Source organism: Pelodiscus sinensis, chromosome 1 (genome assembly GCF_052426305.1).
Source record: "Pelodiscus sinensis isolate ZL-2025 chromosome 1, ASM5242630v1, whole genome shotgun sequence".
NCBI classification, from domain to species: domain Eukaryota; kingdom Metazoa; phylum Chordata; order Testudines; family Trionychidae; genus Pelodiscus; species Pelodiscus sinensis.
The window spans coordinates 344,216,573-344,236,573 of NC_143052.1; the positions used below are offsets into that span (position 1 = coordinate 344,216,573).

The 20,001-nt window shown below is 54.3% G+C and overlaps 1 protein-coding gene across 2 annotated transcripts in view; it reads left to right on the top strand.

Moving 5' to 3' along the window:
* RELT (RELT TNF receptor) overlaps positions 1 to 14,595 on the top strand; it is a 77,963-nt gene extending 63,368 nt beyond the window's left edge. For both annotated transcript variants that reach the window (XM_075919557.2, XM_075919558.2), the window contains exons 7-11: positions 6,870 to 6,950; positions 7,364 to 7,445; positions 8,175 to 8,432; positions 9,530 to 9,710; positions 11,714 to 14,595. In XM_075919557.2, coding sequence (XP_075775672.2) covers positions 6,870 to 6,950; positions 7,364 to 7,445; positions 8,175 to 8,432; positions 9,530 to 9,710; positions 11,714 to 11,725 — 614 coding nt within the window. In that variant the 3' untranslated portion in view covers positions 11,726 to 14,595. The remainder of the gene's footprint in view (positions 1 to 6,869; positions 6,951 to 7,363; positions 7,446 to 8,174; positions 8,433 to 9,529; positions 9,711 to 11,713) is intronic.
* Positions 14,596 to 20,001: the final 5,406 nt, after the last annotated feature.

Genomic DNA, 20,001 nt, shown 5'->3' on the forward strand with positions numbered 1-20,001 from the left:
TAATCTCTGTCACTACCAGGCTGCTTTTTCAGTGCAGCGCCACGATTCTCTAAGCAATCCCAAAGCTGGTCCCAGGATCTTCTTCATCCTTCCCTCATGATTCATGAGATCCTGCAGGCTTTGGGGCATGTGGCTGCTGCTTGTTTGGTGCACAGAGGCTGCTGCTTCTCCACACCTGGCAGCATTACTGACTGCCGGACGGAGCATCGGGGGGAGGGGAGGCTGGGTCCCAGAGCATGGATCATCCTACCCTGGGGAGCAGCAGTCCAAGTGTGTGGGGGGTCACAGCAGTGAGGCAGTTTCCTGTTGAAAGTCGTGTTCTGGCCAGTGAGAAGGGAAAGGAGGCAGGATCTGAGCGGGGAAGGATTGTCCACGACCCTGCGAGCAGTCCTGGCTGCGCTAGCACCTCCCTGTTCCCTTTTGTCCTCCTGGAGGGCGGCTAAGCCTAACCCTAACCACCCTATGCTTAGTTGGTCCCTAAAGAATTGTCCCCCAGTGGCATGGCAAACAGATAAACAGCTATGGAAAGAGAGTCCGGAGCCTCCAGCATGAAGCTGTACAGCCAGCTCCCTGGAGAATGGGCCTAACGCTGCATCTCTGGGGCTCTGCCCTTTTCCCAGGTAGAGAGTCTGGCTGGAGTCTGGTCACAAGTCTGGGGGTGAGAGCCTGTCCCAGTCCTGCTCTCTGGACAGGGAAAGGAGCATGTTATTTGCTGCTCTGTAGTGGCCCCTTCTGGCCAGTAGGGGAATGGCAGCAAAAATGAGATGGGAGCCGGCATCCAGCCGTCATTACTTGAAGAAAGTTTTCCAGCCTGTAGCCTTGAGAGAGGAGGTGGATAATGCTGTGTCTAGTGACGCTGCTGTTAGGGTGCTGGTCAAAATTTGCAATCTCCCATACCACTAGGGTTTGTATAGGCTGATAACTTTTTTTTCTTGGCTGTAATATGTGTGATTCACGCAGGAGCGGACTGGCAATCAAAATAGGCCCTGGAAATGGGTTGAGAACGTCCCCTCCATGACATCACCCCTGCGTGCCCCTCAAGTCCTGCCCCTGCGTCATGTCCAGCACATGGTGCAGGCGGCGGGTCAGGCTCTGCGTGCCGCCTATAGCTTAGACGTGGAGCCGCTCGGAGTGAGGGGCAACGGCGTGCGGACATGACGGCCCACCGGATGACGGCCCACCAGGAAATTCCCGGTATCCCGCCGGGCTAGTCCGCCCCTGGATTCACGGTTGTCTTCCAGTGTCTGGCACCTACCACTGCCCTCAGCTAGGGAAGACTTCTTTTAGCTCAGACAGCTGAGACCTGCATTATTGATATACAAAGAGCAGAGTTTGACTCCTCTCTCAACAGGAGTGTGACTTTGCTGCACCTGGATTTGTTGCATTTCCTGACATAGCAGCACATGGCTGCCCAAGTAACACAGGCTGAGGGAGGAAGGAGTGCTGTGCTTGGCTCTCCTCTGAATCACTGGACCATCAGTGCTGGAGAAGACTTTGTCCAACTGGTGTGTGCTACCTGCCGTTGGCTTCCAATCTCTTGTGGCAAGGAGTTCCGCAGATGAAGCCCCATTGTTGGGCTGCTGATTCAGTGCCCTCTATAATGGTCTTGGAGGTGTAGGTGGTTCCTGACATGTTACCCAAACTCTGGTAGGAATGACCCTCTTTGTAGAGAAGGCACCAGTCTGGCACTCAGGAGAGCTGGGTTTAGTTCCCAACTCTGGCCTGGTGGGTGACCTGGGACAAGTTGTTTTCCCCCATCTGTTGAATGGCGATAAAGATACCATGCCCCTTTTTGTACATACTTAGCTTGTACAACATAGCACATTGAGATCTAACTGTTGTCTGCAAGACAGGCCATAATTCTAAGGGTAACTGAGATCTGTTTGGAGTGGCATGGGAGGGAGCCGGCTTCGGTAGCACCAGGGCTGTCTGACTATCCCCCAAAATACTATCTGTATTTATAGGAGTTCAGCAGAAACCAGCCTATTCCTAACCAGTAGCACTTGGCTGACTAGACTGGCTTGCGGTTGCCTTAGATGCACATGGCACTTCAGCCAATAGGGATGCACCTCTTCAGCATTGACCAGCTGTTACTTTTCCGTCACGCCATGACAGATGTCCATGGTGCCTTGTGTATCACTGGAGACAATAGAAACAAAGTCCAGGGAAGAGCCTCAGCTAAATTACCCTTTGAAAACAATATGCCCATTTCAGTCTGTTCGGTAGCCCCTGGAGATGCTTAGAGCCCTTCTCCTCTGGTTTGACACTTCCAGAGTGCAAGCTTCAGATCTCCCAGGTGCCTGAGGCTTGCTGGAGTGAGAGGGGGCCACTCTCCAGTGACCCCTTAAAACTGGAATTCTTTTTTCTGGGCTTTCAATAGGAAAGCCATGGCGCTTTTGACAAGTCATTATGGACAAAATAGCAGTCTCCCCTTCCCCATCTCACTGTGGCATGCAAGTTGGCTGGTGTCCTCCACCCCAGAAGTGGCCGCGCTTCTGCAGTATGTAGAGCTTGTAAATCAAGACCATGATTGGGTCATGTGTTTGTTTCTCTTAAATTCCTCTGCAGACGGGCAGGGGGAATCCTCCAGATAAAACTGCATGATGCAGATGTAGGGGGGTTCTTAACTGGGGGAAGGGGAAGTTGTGGTTGTTGAAAATGGAGCCTACTGCCCCCATGCAATCAGAAATCCTGAGTCAGGCTCCAGAAATCCAGGAAAGTGGCTTAATAATTAGCCTTAAACATGTCCAGGGAGGGCTGTTTGAATTTCTGGGTCTTGTGCCTTGAAGGGGTCACGGTTTTGAGCTCTGGTCTTCAGCCTGGAGACTCTGTACGTGGTTGTGATCCCATGACTCTGAGAGCTGGAGCTTTAAGAAGAAAACTGCAAATACCGCGAGACTTGTGCTTAAAATGATGGGAGTTGGCACCACAGCTCCTACATCTTCCTTCGGGAATGAGCAAAGGAGCCGCACCACTGCGTCCATTTTCCCCCCTCCTCTTCCCCAGGCCACAGGTCAACACGCTGCAAGACCAGACACGCTCTTCACCTGCCTTCTCCTGCTTGGCTCTGTGCCTTCAGCTGTGTTCGGCTCCCCTCGCCTCCTGCCAGTAATGCCCCTCTCCAGAGATCCCTCCAGAGATCCCAGAGTAATCTCTGACCCCCAACGTCCCTCCAAACCACAGCACTAACACACACCTGTCCAGCATGCCCCCCCCCTTGCTCCGCCCGCTGTCTCAGAGCATGAACCCTGCGGGACAGCCTGGCACGCTTGAGGGCTGCCTGCCACGGCCCTCTGTGCTGGCCCTGCAGCGCGCCTCCCCTGTTCTCTGCAAAGAATGGAAATTAATAACCCTGAAGGGCCCAGGCCACGCTGCCGTTGCCATGACTACGGGGGACTCGCGGCCCCTGCTGTCTGCAGCGCCGATGGTTGCTGTGTACAACGCTGGGCGCGGCGGCTGGGGATGACCTAGTTTCTGGATCAGAGAGCTGGCTACCGTGAAGTTAGCAGGGGATACGCGGGAGGGGTGATCCTCAAATAGATCTCAGAGGCACCTCTGTCAGAGCCCAGGCTGGGGTATATCAGGATTTTAATTACAGGATCATTGTCTGTAATTGCGACACAGGGCACGTGGCGCGCTTGTCATCTCTGCCTGCTGTTATACCCCATGTTACAGCCAGGGAAACTGAGGCACTGGTGGCCAGCCACCTGCCCAGCATCCCTTCCCCTAGGCTGCACTGCCAGCCCTCTCCCCCACTGCTTGGCGAGTGGCTTAGCCGGGCACTTCTGTGGCGTCAGACTTGCTGAGCCCCCCAGGCTGGGCACTGCCATGAGATGTGGGTAGAGGGGAGCAGCAGGGCTGCTGGGCCCGTGAGGATACAGCCCTCCTCCCTGAGAGAGAGTAGCTGGCACGGGTACCTGATGGAGGAGAAACTGAGCTCCTGCACCATCTTGTCTCTGGTGATGGCTTAATATTACCACTGATCGGCGCAGGGAAGCGGGGGGCATGGAAGGATCTGACTGAAATGGTTCTTGGCAGGGGGCTCCCAACCTGGAGTCCCTGGGGAGGGGAGGTTTGTTGTGACCATCCCACCCTTCCCATATTGCTGCCTGGGAGGGGGAACTGGCCGGCCAGTTCCTGGGCATGCCCTGGGAGGGGCAGTGTGGTCTGATTCACTGGGCTGGGACCCCAGAAACCAGGCTTCTGTTCCCACCTCTCCTGCTGGGTGACTGTGCCTCAGATCTTTGCTCTCTGCGTCTCTGCCCTCTAACGTGCTCTGTGGTCTGTAAGAGCCAGGGCCTGGTAGTGTCACCCTGGAAAAGGTTGGAAACCACCGAGCTGGGGTAGGAGATAGATGAGGCCTTTTTAATAAGGAAATCTGCAAGATCAAGCCTTAGACTCTAAGGCAGGGGTGGGGAACCTTTTTTTGGGTCAGGGGGCCGTTGGCACACAGAAAAATCAGTCGGGGGCCGCACATAAGTGAGAAGCACCAGAGCATAGGGGGGCAGCGAGGGGGCTGGAGCACCAGCATGGGCTCCGCAATGCTGGGGGGGCCCTGAGCCTCAGGGAGCCAGATCCAGGCAAGCCAGAGGCCACATCTGGCCTCCGGACCTGAGGTTCCCCACCCCTGTGCTCAGGCCAGAAGGGACCCTTGTGATCCCTTGTGATCAGTGTGCACCTGACCTCTGGCATCGCCCAGACCAGAGAATTGCTCCCAGGAGCCCCGTGGTAAGCCTGGGAATGAACCACAGATCAGCTGCTGTTGTAGCCAGCAGTCACCAGTCCTAGGCTCGGCAGGGGATTTTGCAGACTATGCACTTTGCTTTGCCATGGCAAGGACACACTGCACCAGCTCAGAGCCTGGGGGTATGTCTACACTACCCCGCTAGTTCGAACTAGCGGGGTAATGTAGGCATACCGCACTTGCAAATGAAGCCCGGGATTTGAATTTCCCGGGCTTCATTTGCATAAACTGGGCGCCGCCATTTTAAAATCCCTGCTCGTTCGAACCCCGTGCCGCGCGGCTACACGCGGCACGAACTAGGTAGTTTGGACTAGGCTTCCTAGTCCGAACTACCGTTACTCCTCGTGGAATGAAGCCCGGGAAATTCAAATCCCGGGCTTCATTTGCAAGTGCGGTATGCCTACATTACCCCCCTAGTTCGAACTAGCGGGGTAGTGTAGACATACCCTGGGATAGTGCCCATTAGACCTCCCTGCTGGCTTTGGGGGCCTAGCTGGGTTTTTTGCTAACTGTCTATTGCCATCTCTCTGGGGCGAGATCATACACTGGCCAGGGCAATGCTTTATGAGCTATGGCTGCAGCTCTCCCTGCTATCTAGGTTGCAGCAGCTTCAGCCAGCAATCCCCTCTGTAACCTCAGCTCCCTGTGCTATGGTGGAATGAAGATGCAGCTCTCTCCCCAAGACCCAGATTGCATGGGTTGGGCTTTTAGGCTGCAGTGCCATCTCCTGGCCAGTGAGGGCAGTTGTGTTGGTGAAATCACTTCATTCACATTGACATTGACATTGACATTGACTATGTCCACATTGGGAAGGTTTGGCAACTAGAGTGATGTCAACATGCAAAAGTCGCCAAAAGTGAAAATGGTCAAACCAGTTTTTCTGCCTCCCATTATCGACAATTATGGCCACATTGCTAGCACCCTGTTGACAAAGCAAAGCATTGTGGGTAAGCATCCCAAAGTGCAGTGTTGTGGGAAGGCAGAGTTGATCTCTGTGCTTCCCTCTCGGAGCTCTGTGAACTCTCTGCTTGAGGAATGTCGAAACAGCACAGCTTCTGTCCTCCTCCCCTTGTAGTAGCCGCCTGCCTGTCACTGTATTTCTAGCAGGGCAGAACAGGAGCAGTCCAATGATTTGTTCTTTGTTTGTTCCCCAAATGGAGCAGCTCATTCAGCTGTTATATACTTCCTAGAGCTTTGAAAGGGGAGGGACACATGCCTGCAGGGCAGCAGAGATCACAAATCACTGAGCCCAGCCATCAAGGCAGGCATTGTGGGATGCTGGTGGAAACCAGATCTCTCGACAAAACAAGCAAGAGTCCACAGTGGCTCTTTGTCGACAATAAAGGGAGCGAAAAAGACAAATCTCTTGCAGGGCTGGAAGTTTTTTGTCGCCAGAACTGGGTGTTTTTCCTGACAAAAGTCGCATTGCAGTGTAAACGCTCTCACTGTTTTGTAACCAAAAGGCAGGTTTGGGCAACAAAACACGCCAGTGTAACCAAGGCCTGAGCCATTGAACAGGGTGTGGAGCAGTGCCCTGAGGGATGCCTCTTTCTAGCATAGGCAGGGCCTGGGGGCAAAGAGCCTGGCAGTGCCCTACCTACCTCAGTAGTAGGGGGAAGCAGGCAGAGTGAACGATCCAAACAAAGCTTGTGCTGCAAAGTTGGGGTTCAGAACCATTTCTGGATCTGGGATTTGGGTCACGCCTGAGACACTATTGTGATAGAACCACTCTACAATAAAAGGACAGGAAAGCTTCCGGCTGATCCAGGACACCAGCTGACTTGTGTGATAAAGAAGCATTTGAAAATACCCTGACTTGGGCGGATGGGGGTGGGGGGGGAAGGGCCACATCAAGGAAAATGTAAATTTTTTTCATAGCTGCGCCACAGGAGAGTGCTTAGGACATAACCCTAAGAGCCAGGGTGCTGGGGTTCTGTCTGGCCAAGCCACTGACTGAGTTTCAGCAAGTCTTCTCCTTTCTATTACCCCATCTGTAAAATGGGCACAACTGCTTGCCTCTCTGTGTCACCATGAGGCTTAATCTGATGTGCATGAAGTGCTGGGCTGCTGCACGACTGTGCATGGGGAATGGCAGTAGGTTTTAATACCCGCTTGCCCCCTCCAGGTAATAACTCTGCCTACAGAATAGAAGACGCGAACGAAGACACCATCGGGGTCCTGGTGCGGCTGATCACGGAGAAGAAAGGTCAGTATCAAGGGAGGCAGGGCCCTCTGACCTAGGGGGCTGCCCATGGACTGAGAACTACATGTTCCACTCAGGGGAGAGACCCGACGTGTCCTCCACTGGTGAGCGCTGCACTGGTGCTGGCTGGTGATTTAGATTTCCAGAGAGCTTCCTCTGTATGGCTCCAGCACCGGAGGGCTGTCCCTTGTCCTTCGCCAGCACGCCAAAGGGCGCAGGTCTCCCTGCCTGTGGACCCGTGACTCGGCCCCAGGTCTGAGCCTGCAGAGCCCAACCTTAGAACAAGTAGGGCCCGGCCTGGGAGGGTCGACCTCGGTCCCTGACTTGGCCAGTGGCTGAACAGTTGGCCTGGTGTCTCCTTTTGCATCTGCCTTGAGTATCATCATGTTCCCTTTTGTTTGTTTGCTGCCCCCCAGAGAACGCTGCTGCCCTGGAGGAGCTGCTGAAGGAGTACCACAGCAAACAGCTGGGGCAGGCCAGCCACAAGCCGGCTCCCAGGTAAGGGCATTGGGCCTGCACCCCCTGGTGGGGCTGGCTTCACTTGCAAATGTTGAGGGGAGAGGGACCTGCCTGAGCAGGGAAGGCTGGGAGTCCGCTCAGGGCAGGGAAAATCCAGGGCTGCTGCTGGCATCTGAGGGGCCTGGCTGGCCCAGCTCCTTTTCCTTAAGGTCACCCCATAGAAAGCTCCCAGTTACCAGGAAACCCACTTGCCCACATCCCCGGTACAGCTCCGTCTTGCAGCCTGCCCCAAACCCAGCTCTCTGAGTCCCGCTCCCAAGGCAAACCCCTGTAGGGCTCCGCGGGGCTGTAGCTGGTTCGATCCCCTTGTAACCCCATTGGGAAACCAGTGCTGCCACCACGTGACCCAAAGGACCCACCGCGCTCGCTGCGCCGGGCAGAGAGCCGGGCTGACCCATCCTTGGGTGGGTCGCTCGAGCGAACGTGCTGGCGCTGGCTCCGGGAGGAAGGACACAGGCTGGTCCCTCCGGCCAGTGATCCAGCTTCGTGCTCAGGGTAACTCTATGGCGCTGTGTGCAGGTGAGTGGCTGGCTCCTGGTGCTCCCCGGCATGGAGCTGGGATACAGGCTTGCCAGCGTTCCAAGCCGTTGTGTGCAGGGCTTGTGTCTCCCCTGTCACAGACCCTGGCCTACCCCCCCATTTGCAGGGAGACTTTAACTAGGGCTTCACTCACTCCCCTCTCCTCACTTGCTGACTATCTCTCCCCAGCAAGCTGCACTTCCTACCGCACATCCCCCACATCTGCCGGCACCAGCACCACCTGCACACGGTGCAGGGCCTGGCCACTCGCTCGGGCCCCAGCTGCACGCGCTGCTGCCAGAGGAAGTGGCCGGAGGTGCTGCTTACTCCAGAAACTGCAGCCACCGCCGCGGCCTCCGTCATCACCACGACCGCCAGCGCCAAGCCGACAAAGCCGGGCGGCAAGGCCGGCAGGCCGGGCGAGATCACCATCCTCTCCGTGGGCAGGTGAGAGGAGCAGATCTGGGCGGGGGTGGGGGTAGTTCCCTGTCACGCCCAGAACAGTTGGGAATGGAGCTGGGCATGCCCAAGGCCTGGGCCCTCAGCCCCACATCACAGCTCAGACCCAGCTAGGAGCACACTCCAGACCCATGGGCTGTCCAGTCAGGTGCAGCCCTCAATGCCCCATTGTGCATCCCAACCCCCCACGGTCTGGCAGGCCCTGTTAAACCGAGCCCTCCCCTAATGATCCCCAGCCCACTGCAGAGAGCCAGTCCTGGAGGCAGCAGCTCAAAGCCCTCAGGCCTGGAATGGCTCCACTGTGATGGAGAGGAGGAAAGATGGCTTCTTTCGTAGCTGGGTCCCATGTCTGGCTTGCCCTGGGCGGGGTCTTCATCCCGCACTAGGGGCTGAACGGCACCTGAGTCTGAGCCCAGAGAACTGGGTCTTCTGTCCTAGGCAGTGGAGGGTTGTGGCTTAAAATCCTGAGCTCCTGAGAATAGTGATAGAAATGTAGCCGTGTTAGTCTGGTGTAGCTTAAACAAAATACAGGACTATGAGACCCACTGCCAACAGGTCCTCCACTGGCCCCGTGTTACATATGGACCAGGCCTCTCTAAGCAGAGGCATGTCTGGGCACGGCACGCTGCCCCCTCTTAGTGCCCAGAGAGAATATCCTGAGCGCCAAGGTGGGGTCACTTGTTCCGCCATCTGCGGGAACACACTGGCTGGGGTTGAACATGGGCCGAACAGCAAGGGCTAGCCCAGATGCACCAGTGCTCTGTGTTAAACCTGGGTATGTGGGCTAGAGAGGGGGACTAGCAGCCTGGCCTCCAGCTCTGCCGCTCCTCACTCGGTGACCTTGGGCAGGCTGCGTGCCCTGTGTGCCCCAGTTTCTCCATCTGTGCAACGAGGCATAGACCAGCCTTTGTAAGGCCCAGCGGGGAGATGCAGCTGTGTCTGCGCAGCGTCTTTCCCAGTCAGTCAGGCCCTGCCCACTTCCACCTATGGAGTGATGCTGGCTCGGGGGGCTCATGCCCCCAGGGCGGTGATCATCTCTGGGCCCCGCTGCAGTTTCTCTAGCCCACACACTGCTGTGTCTGCAGGTTCCGCGTGGCTCGCATCCCCGAGCAGAAGCCCAACCCACCGGAAGTAAAAACCATCTTGGAGGGCGGTGGAGCCGAGCCGACTGACTCCCCCTGCAGCCGCCTCTCCGCCGAGCAGAAACCGCTGGTGGGCAGCGGAACCAGGTCAAAGTGGCTGAAAACAACCGACAGCCAACAAGAGGTGAGTGTACACCGGAGGGGCCGGGGCGCCTGAACAGCGAGGGTTCCAGCGTCCCCTGCCCCGAGGTGATAACCACACTCTCTGAGAGCTGGCCTCCCTCCCCCATCTCCGGGAGCTCTGCGTTGTCAGCCAGTTGCTTGTGTAAGGAACTCCCATCTCACTGCACGGCCCAGACGAGGCGATTTCACCCAGAGCTGTGGGGGAGGGGGACAGCTTCTCTTGGGAATATCCACCCAGACTATGCTGTCCTGTATCAGTGCCCAGTGTCAGCCAGCTGGGCTTAGCCAGAGGCCCGGGGACCCAAACCGCCGCCTGCTGGTCAGAGTGCTGCTGAGGCAGGCGGAGTGAGATGGCTCTTCTGCCTCTCTGGCCTGCTCAGCCTGTGGCCTCTCTGTGGCTGACGCCAGTTGGAGGACAGTGTTTTGGGGCTGTGGACTCTGAGCCCTGCAATGAACCAGCAGTCTTGCTGTACAAAGAGCAGCCATCCGGCAGCAGCGTGGAGGTGATGTGCACCGAGCAGTCTTCCCGATTCCCCTGGGCCAGGGGACGATGGGGCTGCCGTGTGGCACTGCTTCTCCAGGGGATGTGCTGCTTTCTGCGACATCAAGCCTGCACTTTACAGACAAACAGCCGCTCTTCCGGGTGGTGCTAGGCCCCCTGGCTCCTCCCCTAGTCTATGGGACCTGTGGATCCTCAACTCCTCTGAGCACCAGGCCACAAGCTTCTTGCTGTGACTGCAAAGCACCCTGCCCAAAGTGGAGTCTTAGTGAGTCTCCTGTGTCAGGAACCCCAGCACCGTGACCTGCCTGCAGCCCCCTTCACGGGGCGCTAACAGTGGGGCTGGACACTGACAGCGAACGATCCCGCTGCTGCGTCATCCGCACGCAACATCCAGCTGCTGCGAGTAGATCCCGGTGATCTGGGTGACTCTCATGTCAGTGACCACCCTTTTTGTCCCGCCTGCCACATGCCCTTTGGCCTCTCAGGTACCACATGTTGGAATACTGAAACCAGGATCTGAAAAGCAACAGCCCCTCTCCTATCCCCACCCCCCCCCCACAGTAGTTGAGGACTTGATCCACGATTTCTGAGCCAGACCCAGCAGGGAATCTCGCAAATGGGCTGCTCTCCAGTAGAGACCATCTGCAGCAGCAGCAGTCTGTCACACACCCGGGCTGCATGGGAGCATCATGGGACATTCCTGTTGTGGCGCTTCATACATTATAAAAGCAGGCGCAGGCTAATGTCAGGGGGGTGCCCTGATCCATAGTGACATGCTCTGCGGCGTTGTGATGCCAGTGCATAGCTGGGATCTCTGGCTCAGATGCCCCAGCTGCTCTGGGCTGTTTACCTGGGAGTCTCTTATGCTTGCGGCTGGGTGACAGGTTTTGTTTTCCGGACGTTGTGTTTCCTGCCCTGCACGGTGGCTGCTCTGTGACAGTCGGGCTGTGGTCTCCGGGAAGCTCTCATTGCATAGGGAGAGGCGAGGCTGGGTGAGCCTGTATGTGCTGTTAGAAGGCCATACTCAACTCACCTGTTCCCTTGCTCCATAAAGTTCTTCTAAGCCTCCCTCCCACCTGGGTGAGGTGGGGAAAGTAGGATTAGCTCTGCTTTATGAATGGGGAAACTGAGGCACTGGCACACTGAGGCCTTGTCTACAGAGGGACACACAGGACAGTTAATCTGGATGTAACTTCAGAAGTGAATTCAAGTGTCCTAAATTCGGTTTAGTTTAAACGAATTATTGCTACTTTAAGTTCTGAGTGAGTGGAGTTGAATCATGCTCTTTTTAAAGAAACCCACTTGAAATTACTGTGGATTAACAGGCCTGCAAGTCCCTGTCTAGACAAACCCTAAGAGCTGGGGATGGGGCCCTGGAGTTCCTTTCACTCCACGCCCAGCTCCGGCAGAGTTTGGCCAAGCTAACTCTTGTCCTCAGGGCTGGCTGCTGTCCTAGCAGTCACATGTGGGTCTCACACCTCTTCTCTTGCCTCCCGTTGCAGGTGATCATCTGACTCCCTCATGCGCCAGGAGACCTGAAAAGCAGCTTCTGGTTGAACTGTCCCCCCGAGAAACGCACACCCTGGGCGATGCTGAAGGCGAAGAGTGACACCCATTTTCCTCCGCCACCCTAGAGAATCGCAAGCGCAGCCCCCGGTACCAGGGCTGGCAGGGAGGAGCAGACGGACACACCTAGCACCTCAAAGCATTTTTCTTTTCGGGAAAGACTTGTGGGGAGGGGAGGGGGGCGGAGCGGGCTTGAGGGGGGCTGGAACAATTTGCATAGTGGGGGCGCTGCCACTGGACCAACAGTACACCCTGCAGACAATGGAAACCACGTCAAGCCAGCGCCTCTAGCCCCAGCACTTCTGGGAGGGATGGGGGATTCTTAGCCGCCCAGCTGGAAACCCCACGTTGTAGTCTTTAAAGTCCGAGGAGCTATTGCTCCAGCAGAGGGCGGTGTTCTTAAAATGGGGACTGCGGGGGAGAGGCAGCTAGAGTGTGGGCTGGGATTGTCTGCCAGCGGTGGGGAGGGTGAATTTGGTTTTCTCTTTCCCTGTGGGAACAAAGGGAAATCCAGGCTGGGTGGCGGGGAAACTCTCTGGCTGCAGACAGTCCAGTCTAGTGTGACCAAAGCTCTGGCTACTTTCATGTCCCGGTGGTGACTGTCAGCGCACTCACAGCACAGCTGTTGCCATGTGACTTTCATCATGTCTCGCCATAGCTGGTGTTCTTCTTAAAGCTCCAGCTCCTGGAGCCACGTGATTGGAAGACGCTCTGAGCTTTTGTTAATCCCCTTCCTTGCCCTGCCCTTCATTTCTAGCTGTCTGCGTTGCAGAGAGAAGCTCGAAAATGTGACCCCCAATGCACCTTAAGGGCTCAAACTAGAAATGAAATGAAATGAACCCACATTTTAGGCTTTTTCTTCAAAAAAAAATTCATAATTTTTAAGCCTCTCTCCTGCTTTTGGGAGCTTTACGGTCCATTGCAGGCATCCAATTACTCCCTAGCAGGGCTAGTGGAGTTGTAACTACTAATGGCGCTTTAAAGAGACACACACAAGTTGCAGGGGAGTAACCCACCCAATATACATTTCCTCCGTTGTTCCTGCCCACACGGGAAGCAGGGATCATGCTCACTGATTGATGCTCTATTAGGCACTGCTCAAGAGTATTTTTGTTTGTGTGGGGCTGGCTTTTTAAGCAGGAAGCTGCCTTGATGGATTCAGAAGCTGGGGGCTTCTCTGCTTTGGGTTTGAAGGACACTCTTTAATTTTGGATCTTTGGCCGTAGCAGGAAGAGCTCTGGGTTGTGAGAGTGTGGTCAGTGTCTGAGCTGGGTTCTGCCTGATGCCCAGCACTAAGGGGCTGGCCCAGCACTAAGGGGCTGCCCCAGCTTAGGCCAGAGTCAGTGGCTAACGTTGTGTTTGCCGCAGTAGGAGCTGACTTAGGCCCCAGCCAGATCTCTGTTCAGGATGCTCAGCCTGAATGTGAGGCCGAGGTTGCTGGGAATTCCATCCCCTCTCCCCCAAATTCTCAGCACAGGGTTACAGTCCAGTTTGAGTGATGTCTTCTATTCTCTGGAGCCCCTCCGTGTCAGGGGAGAGCAACGGCTCCGTCAGTCAAGGGCACAAGGTTCTGCTGGGGGCAGTTACCCCCCTAAAGAAGGGAAATAGTTGCTCTTAAGGGCAACTTCCTGATTTTAAAAAACATCGAGCAGTAATTGAGAGAGAGCGGGGCATTTGGCTACCCCCGGCGCCCATGGGGGGAAGTGCTGGGCATTCTGCCTACGCTGCCCTGGGGCAATCCACCACTCTCTTTAGAAAAAGGGAGGGGGCAAGTTTTCCCAGCCAACCCTCTAATGGCATCCGGCCTTCCCCACTGGATGAGGATTTCAGCCACTCATTCTCATGGCCATGGGGCTCTAGGCAGCCAGATCAATGAGCCAGTCTGGCTCTAGCATCGGTGAAGCCTTGGACTATCCAAGGGGCTCCCTGGCTACTGAAAACCCTTGGATCAACCCACCCCTGCTCCATGCTCTGTTCTCCCATGGAGATGGCTCCCCAGGTCGGAGCAGGCATCATGCGGGATCTCTCAGGGCTGCTGCTGTTTCACTCCAGCCCACTTAGATCCCATTCAGAACTCTCCTCTGACCAGGCCTAATGGCAGGGCCCGTTCATTGAGCAACGACCAATATGTGGGGGGTACTTAACCAGCAAACCCACCCTCGGCCCACTAACTCCAACAGCATCTTCCAGTCCTGGCCCTGGTAACACTGCAGCATCACAGCTGGGCATAGCGGCGTGCTGGCCCATCCCTCTAACGTACCGCAGTGATGCAGTAACATGACCGCCCTGTAGCTTTCACTTGGTCAGAAACTAGACTGAGACCTTCAGAAATGAAGTGGGGGAGACCCCCCCTCTGGCTTGCCAATCTTAGCTCAGGTAACCCAGGCCCCCAGGAGCTGACTCCTCTCCGGTGGGGGGATGCTTAGGCATGCATGTTGCAGCGCTACCGTCATGTGCTAACATGACACAAGATCCGGGGCCAGCGTCTCTGTCCTAGCCCAGCATGTGGCCCCGCGGCTGGCATGCCTCGCCCCAGCCTTCCGGGGGTGTTATCCCATTGTTTACAGTAGGGGACGTTCTGTTGTGTAGTGTTAGTCACTGTGTGTTATCTGTTCAGTTTTGTACATCACATGTTCTGTTATTTATGAGGGCAGTGCGGGGATCTGCTTTTTAACCGTGTTTATACATGCCTCTCCCCCACTGCTGGCAGCATCCCCGCCTTCGCCCTACCTTTTATTTATTGAAGATGATTCTTTTTGAAGCCATCATTTGTGTCTAAGCCTCCTGGTTTATTTCTGTAGAGCAATAACTAAATAAACCCATCGGTGTCTGATGAAAGTCAAGTGTTTTGAGATTTGTTTGTTGGGCAAGCCTCCTTCTCTCCTCTCTTGGGGAGGCTGGCGTGTTTCACCATTTGCTTGCAGAGAGAGGAAGGGTGGGCTGGTGAGGAGGGCACCAGTGTAGGACTTGGAAAGTCTGTGTCCAAGTCCCTGCTCTGCCACAGTCTTCTCATGAGACCTTGTGTAAGTCGCTTAGAAAGGGACAGAGGTGCATAAGTCCAGTGTGAGTGGATCACTGACCTCCACAAAACTGTCCCACAGCTGTTGCCTAACCACGAAGGTGCCTTCATTTGCGGTGGTTGGTATATGCAAAGCTGCCTCATCTCACTGGGCCTGCTGAGACATCTCAAAAGGTGAAGGTGAGCTGGTTGGGGCACATGCCTAGGTCATTAGGGCAATCCCTAGAGATGTGGGCTCCAGTCCCTGTGCTGCCTAAGAACAAGAAAAAGCTGATCTGGTTTAGGTGCCAAGAAGGGGCTGAGAATCTGGGCCTAATCCTGCCTCGTGGGTGTAGACCAGGCATTGTACAGGGAGCTTGGGTGCCTAGCTCAGGCCTGAGAAGTGCACTGGGCAGCAAGGCCCATAAATATCTCTGCGGGTCAGGCTCTCTGCCTCAGTTGCCCAGCTGGAAATGGGAAAAGAGTATTGCCCTACCTCATGGGGGGTGGGAGTATAAATACCTTAGCTTAGCGCAGGTACAATGGTCAGAAATCATAGCCTGCCTTGGGGCTGCCCAGGGACAATTCTCTAGTCGTCAGTGCCTGGCACTGAGGCAAATCCACAGCTGTAGCCAAGGAGCTAGAGCCAGGTGGGTGAAGGGAAAGGCTTAGTGGCTGACAGTCACTGCTCCCTAGCGCTGCTGGGGGAGTGTTTGTTCCTGCTGGTGCAGATGGGAGGATGTTTAAAGCTTCACAAGGAAGCTAACGACGTTGATCAGCAGAGGAGAGAGGCATTTTTCCATTTTGCATGGACCCATCACAGCCGCTGCCTGTAACAGGCTCTGGTCCCAGCTTTGGTGGTTGTGCAAGTGGTTGTCCCTCTTGGAGACCTGGGCCATTCCCAGCTTTTGAAGCCCCCGCCATAATAAAAAATGAAAACAAAACAAGGCACCAAAAAAGAGGCAGAATTGGAACGTTTCTTTTTTACTGAGCAAATGCTTTTCTAGTCTGAGCGTCTCACTTTGGTCCGAGGGGGAGGTGCATCAAAACAAGTCACTAAACGTATCAAATGCCCCAAAATTAACAGGTGTCTAAATCTGAGGCTCCTTTTGAGCTTGAAGCCCAGGCCAAATGGTTCATGTGGTACCCCTCTGATTGGCCTTGAGTGTGTGCTGGGCCCTTTACACTCAAGGCTCACCACATGTTGGTAGGTTAAACCTCAGGGCCTCCCTGGGCCAGGACTAAATAGTGCTCCCTTCTAGGGAAACTGAGGTAGAGAGGTTGCTATAAGTGATGTGCTCAAGGGGCAAGGCAGCGGCAGGAATAGAACACCCTGCCAGTCTCCTCCTGTACTTACAGCCTAGAACCCACATTAATTTTTATATTGTGTGGGGTGTTACCTGTTCTGCACAGGGTTGCCCACCCCCTGAAGGAACAGGTACGCAGCTTGGGTGCCTTCCTGGACCCTTGCTAACATTTGAGAATCGGATTTCCTGGTGGCCAGCAGTGCTTCAACGGATCCACCAGCCGTGACCCTTTCTGAGTTACAATGACCTGGTCACAGCGATTCATGCTCTTGTCACTTTCCAATTGGACTATTGCAATGTGCTCTACATGGGGCTGCCTTTGAAGAAGAGACTTTGGAAGCTTCAACTGATCCAGAATGTGGCTGCTTGAGTTTTAACTAACACTTGCTATATGGAGCACATCATGCACTGGCTTCTGGTAGGTTTCCAGGCACAATTCAAGATCCTGGCCTATCAAGCCCTAAACGGTTTGGAACCGATGTACCTGAAGGACTGTCTCCTCCCATATAAACCTGTGTGGGGATTAGCGTCAGCTGGGGAGGCTCTGCTCAGTGTTCCTCCAGTTATGGAGATACGGCTGACATCTATGCGGAGCAGGGCCTGCACAGCTTTTGCTCCCAGGCGATGGAGCTCCCTCCCCAGGACAGTCGCCTGGCACCGACACTGGCATTGTTTCAGCACCAGGCTAAATTCACCCTTTGTACCCGGGGTTTTGTTGATGCTGGAGTTTGTGTGTGTGCGCCCATCCTCTCAGTATGTCTTAGTAGGTTTTATTGTGTTTGAAAATTTTGTAAGCCACTTCAAATATTTTAAATAGAGAGGTGGGATAAAAATATTTTAAATAAACAAATGGTAGACTCCAAACCCCAGAGCTCTGCCTGGGCCAGCCAGACACCAGTGTATAGCCAGACAGGATAACATCCCCCGCACCCCAGCCCTGGAAATCCTTTAAATACCAATCCTGCACTGGCCCAGGGCCAGGGACTGAGTGAGCAAATGGATCCCTTCATACATCTGAGCTAAAGTTCAGTCCATGGCCTATTTATTTAGAGCCCAGGCTTGGCTCTGTCCTCACTGGTGCTGAGAGACTCAGTTTACCTGTCTATGCAATAGTGAGAACCCCACTTTTCTCTCCAGGCTTGCCCCTTGCCTTGAAGGAAGGTGGGATAGTACCGAGTATCCACATCAGTAATGCAACAGGGAGCCCGGCAGCATCCCCTGCACACACCTTGCTGGTAGGAAGAGGGGAAGGCTTGCTACTTGTTCTTCCTGGCTGCCCTATTTGCTCTCACATTAGCGGGAGAGGAAACACAGCAAGTGCTCTGGCCTCCGACAGGCTCAACACCTGGTGGAAAAATAGGTTAAAACCTGAGACAGAAACGCAGCCATGCACAGCGACGTGGCAAGTCAAGCAGCAACGGCCACCAGCGTGCGTGGCTGAAGGGAGAGGTGTAAAGTCGGGAGAGGGGTGGCAGGGAAAAGGATAAAACACTGGCATGTTTTGTTCAAACCGCCCACAAGGCTGAGTTATACACTGGCAGCCTCTGTACTGCCTTAATGGATAGTGCATATTTATTATTGACACACACGCATAACGCTTTGGCATGTGCTCTTTCTCTGTGTCAGCGATTTATAGACACACTGACAAAGACACTCCAATATAAATAGCCTTTATACTTAGGAGCTAGAATACAATTTGCCTTAGTGGTAGACAATCACCCTTTATCTTTCCAGAATAAGAGTTTCCCGTGAGGAATGTTAGATAATACACGAGCCAAACCGCAGATGCTTAGCAATGCAATCTGAGCCACCGTACACAGTTCTCTCTTGTTAGTTCTTATTTAGCTACCAGCTGACGCCTCCTGGCGTCATTGTAGCTATACGTTATTTCTGACTCCAGTGGGAGATTTAAAACTAGACTTAGCACAGGATGAGTGACTGTCTGGCCTGGTAGGAGACAAAGCAGCTGGGCTGGCCTGTTAGGCCCTCCCTTCCCCCATCCGCAAATGCCATTGGCAAGTTTCTGTGTTTGCTAACCTTCCCCAATTTTTTTTTCTATGTTGGTCTCCGAGAAAAGCTTCCCGTGTTGGAGTAATGCAGCACTGGGTGCCTGAATCACCGGCCCCATGTGCTGAAAGGCCCGGGCTGAGAATGCAGCGCCCGCAGTCATTGCAAGCGAATGCTAATTCTGAAGTCTAGTGATGTCACAAGCTTGGCGGCCCTCGTCTCTGCGCTCAGAGTGGGTGACGGGGGAGGGATCACTTCATGATTCCCTGTTCTGTTCGTTCCCTCTGGGGCACCTGGCATTGGCCACTGTTGGCAGACAGGATGCTGGGGCTACGTCTACACTGCGGGCGTTTTGCAGAAGAGGAAATGCAAACAGAGCACTCATTTGCAAATCTCGTGCTCTCATTTGCATATTCTTCTACAATCCTTTTTGCAGAAGAGGGTTTTGCCATAAAAAGCCCTGTGTAGACAGGGCCATTTGTCAGAAAAACCCCGTTTTTGCTCAAGATCCTGTAAACCTCATGAGAGTGCGAGATTTGCACATGAGCGCTCCATTTGCATTTCCTCATCCAAGGTTTCAGTAGGCGTCAGCTGCCTAAAGACCTTTGTGGCGCGGGGCCTAAATTCTTTTGGGGGAGGGAGAAGTGTTTGTTTTATACAGTAGGGCTTCGGCTAGACTGGCATGATTTTCTGCAAACGCTTTTAATGGAAAAGTTTTCTGTTAAAAGAATTTTGAAACAGAGTGTCTAGATTGGCACGGACGCTTTTCTGCAAAAGCACTTTTTGCGGAAAAGCATCCGTGCCAATCTAGATGCGCTTTTCCGCAAAAAAGACCCGATCGCCATTTTCGCTGTCTACACTGAGCTGCCCACACTGGCCCTTTTGCGCAAACGCCGTGCGCAAAAGGGACTTTTGCCCGAATGGGCGCAGCATAGTATTTCCGCAAGAAGCAGTGATTTCATACTGTAGGAAGTCAGTGGTCTTGCAGAAATTCAAGCAGCCAGTGTAGACAGCTGGCAAGTTTTTCCACAAAAGCAGCTGATTTTACGGAAAAACTTGCCAGTCAAGACACAGCCTAGGGCTACCTCTACACTGTGCATTGTTGTGCAAGAAGATATGAAAATGAGGCACAGTGATGAATATCGCCGTGCCTCATTTGCATACCTAATGACCCGCCATTTTGCAAAAGGGGCTTTTGCGCAAGAAGGAGCTGTCTACACTGCTCCTTCTTGCGCATAAAACCCCTCTTGCGCAGGAGCTGTTCTTCCTGAAAATAAGCAGCACAACGGCTCCTGTGCAAGAGGAGGTCTTTTGCGCAAGGAGCCGTGTAGATAGTGCCTTCTGCAAAAATGGCGGCTCATTAGGTATGCAAATGAGGTGCGGCGATATTCATCACCATGCCTCATTTGCATAGCTTCTTGTGCAACAATGTGCAGTGTAGACGTAGCCTTGGTGTTTATACATTGCTCAGCATGTTAGTAGGTGGGGAACCTATTTTGGATCAGGGGTTGGTGCACAGAAAATCAGTGCGGGGGGGGCCACACATAAGTGAGAAGCAAAAAAAAAAAAAATCTGCCAAGAACAAGAGCGACAGTCTCCACATTCCTCTCATATACCAGAGCCTTAGGAGGGAGCCTAGGCTAGGAGATTTGTATTTGCGCCAGACCCATAGGCAGATAACAGGGGGGGCTGGAGAACCAATACAGGCTCCCCATTGCTGGGGAAGAGCCGAGTGGATCCAGGCAAGATGGAGGGGCCACAGGTTCCTCACTCCTGCTCTGTCGGCCGGGGGCCGTAGGTGGGGCCCTGAACAGCCACAGCAAGTACACCTGAAGCTTAGACGAGTGCCAAATCCCCAACAGGGAGGCTGCCTGCTTTTGGTTTTGCGAAAGCTCATATTTCAGAGGCCTGG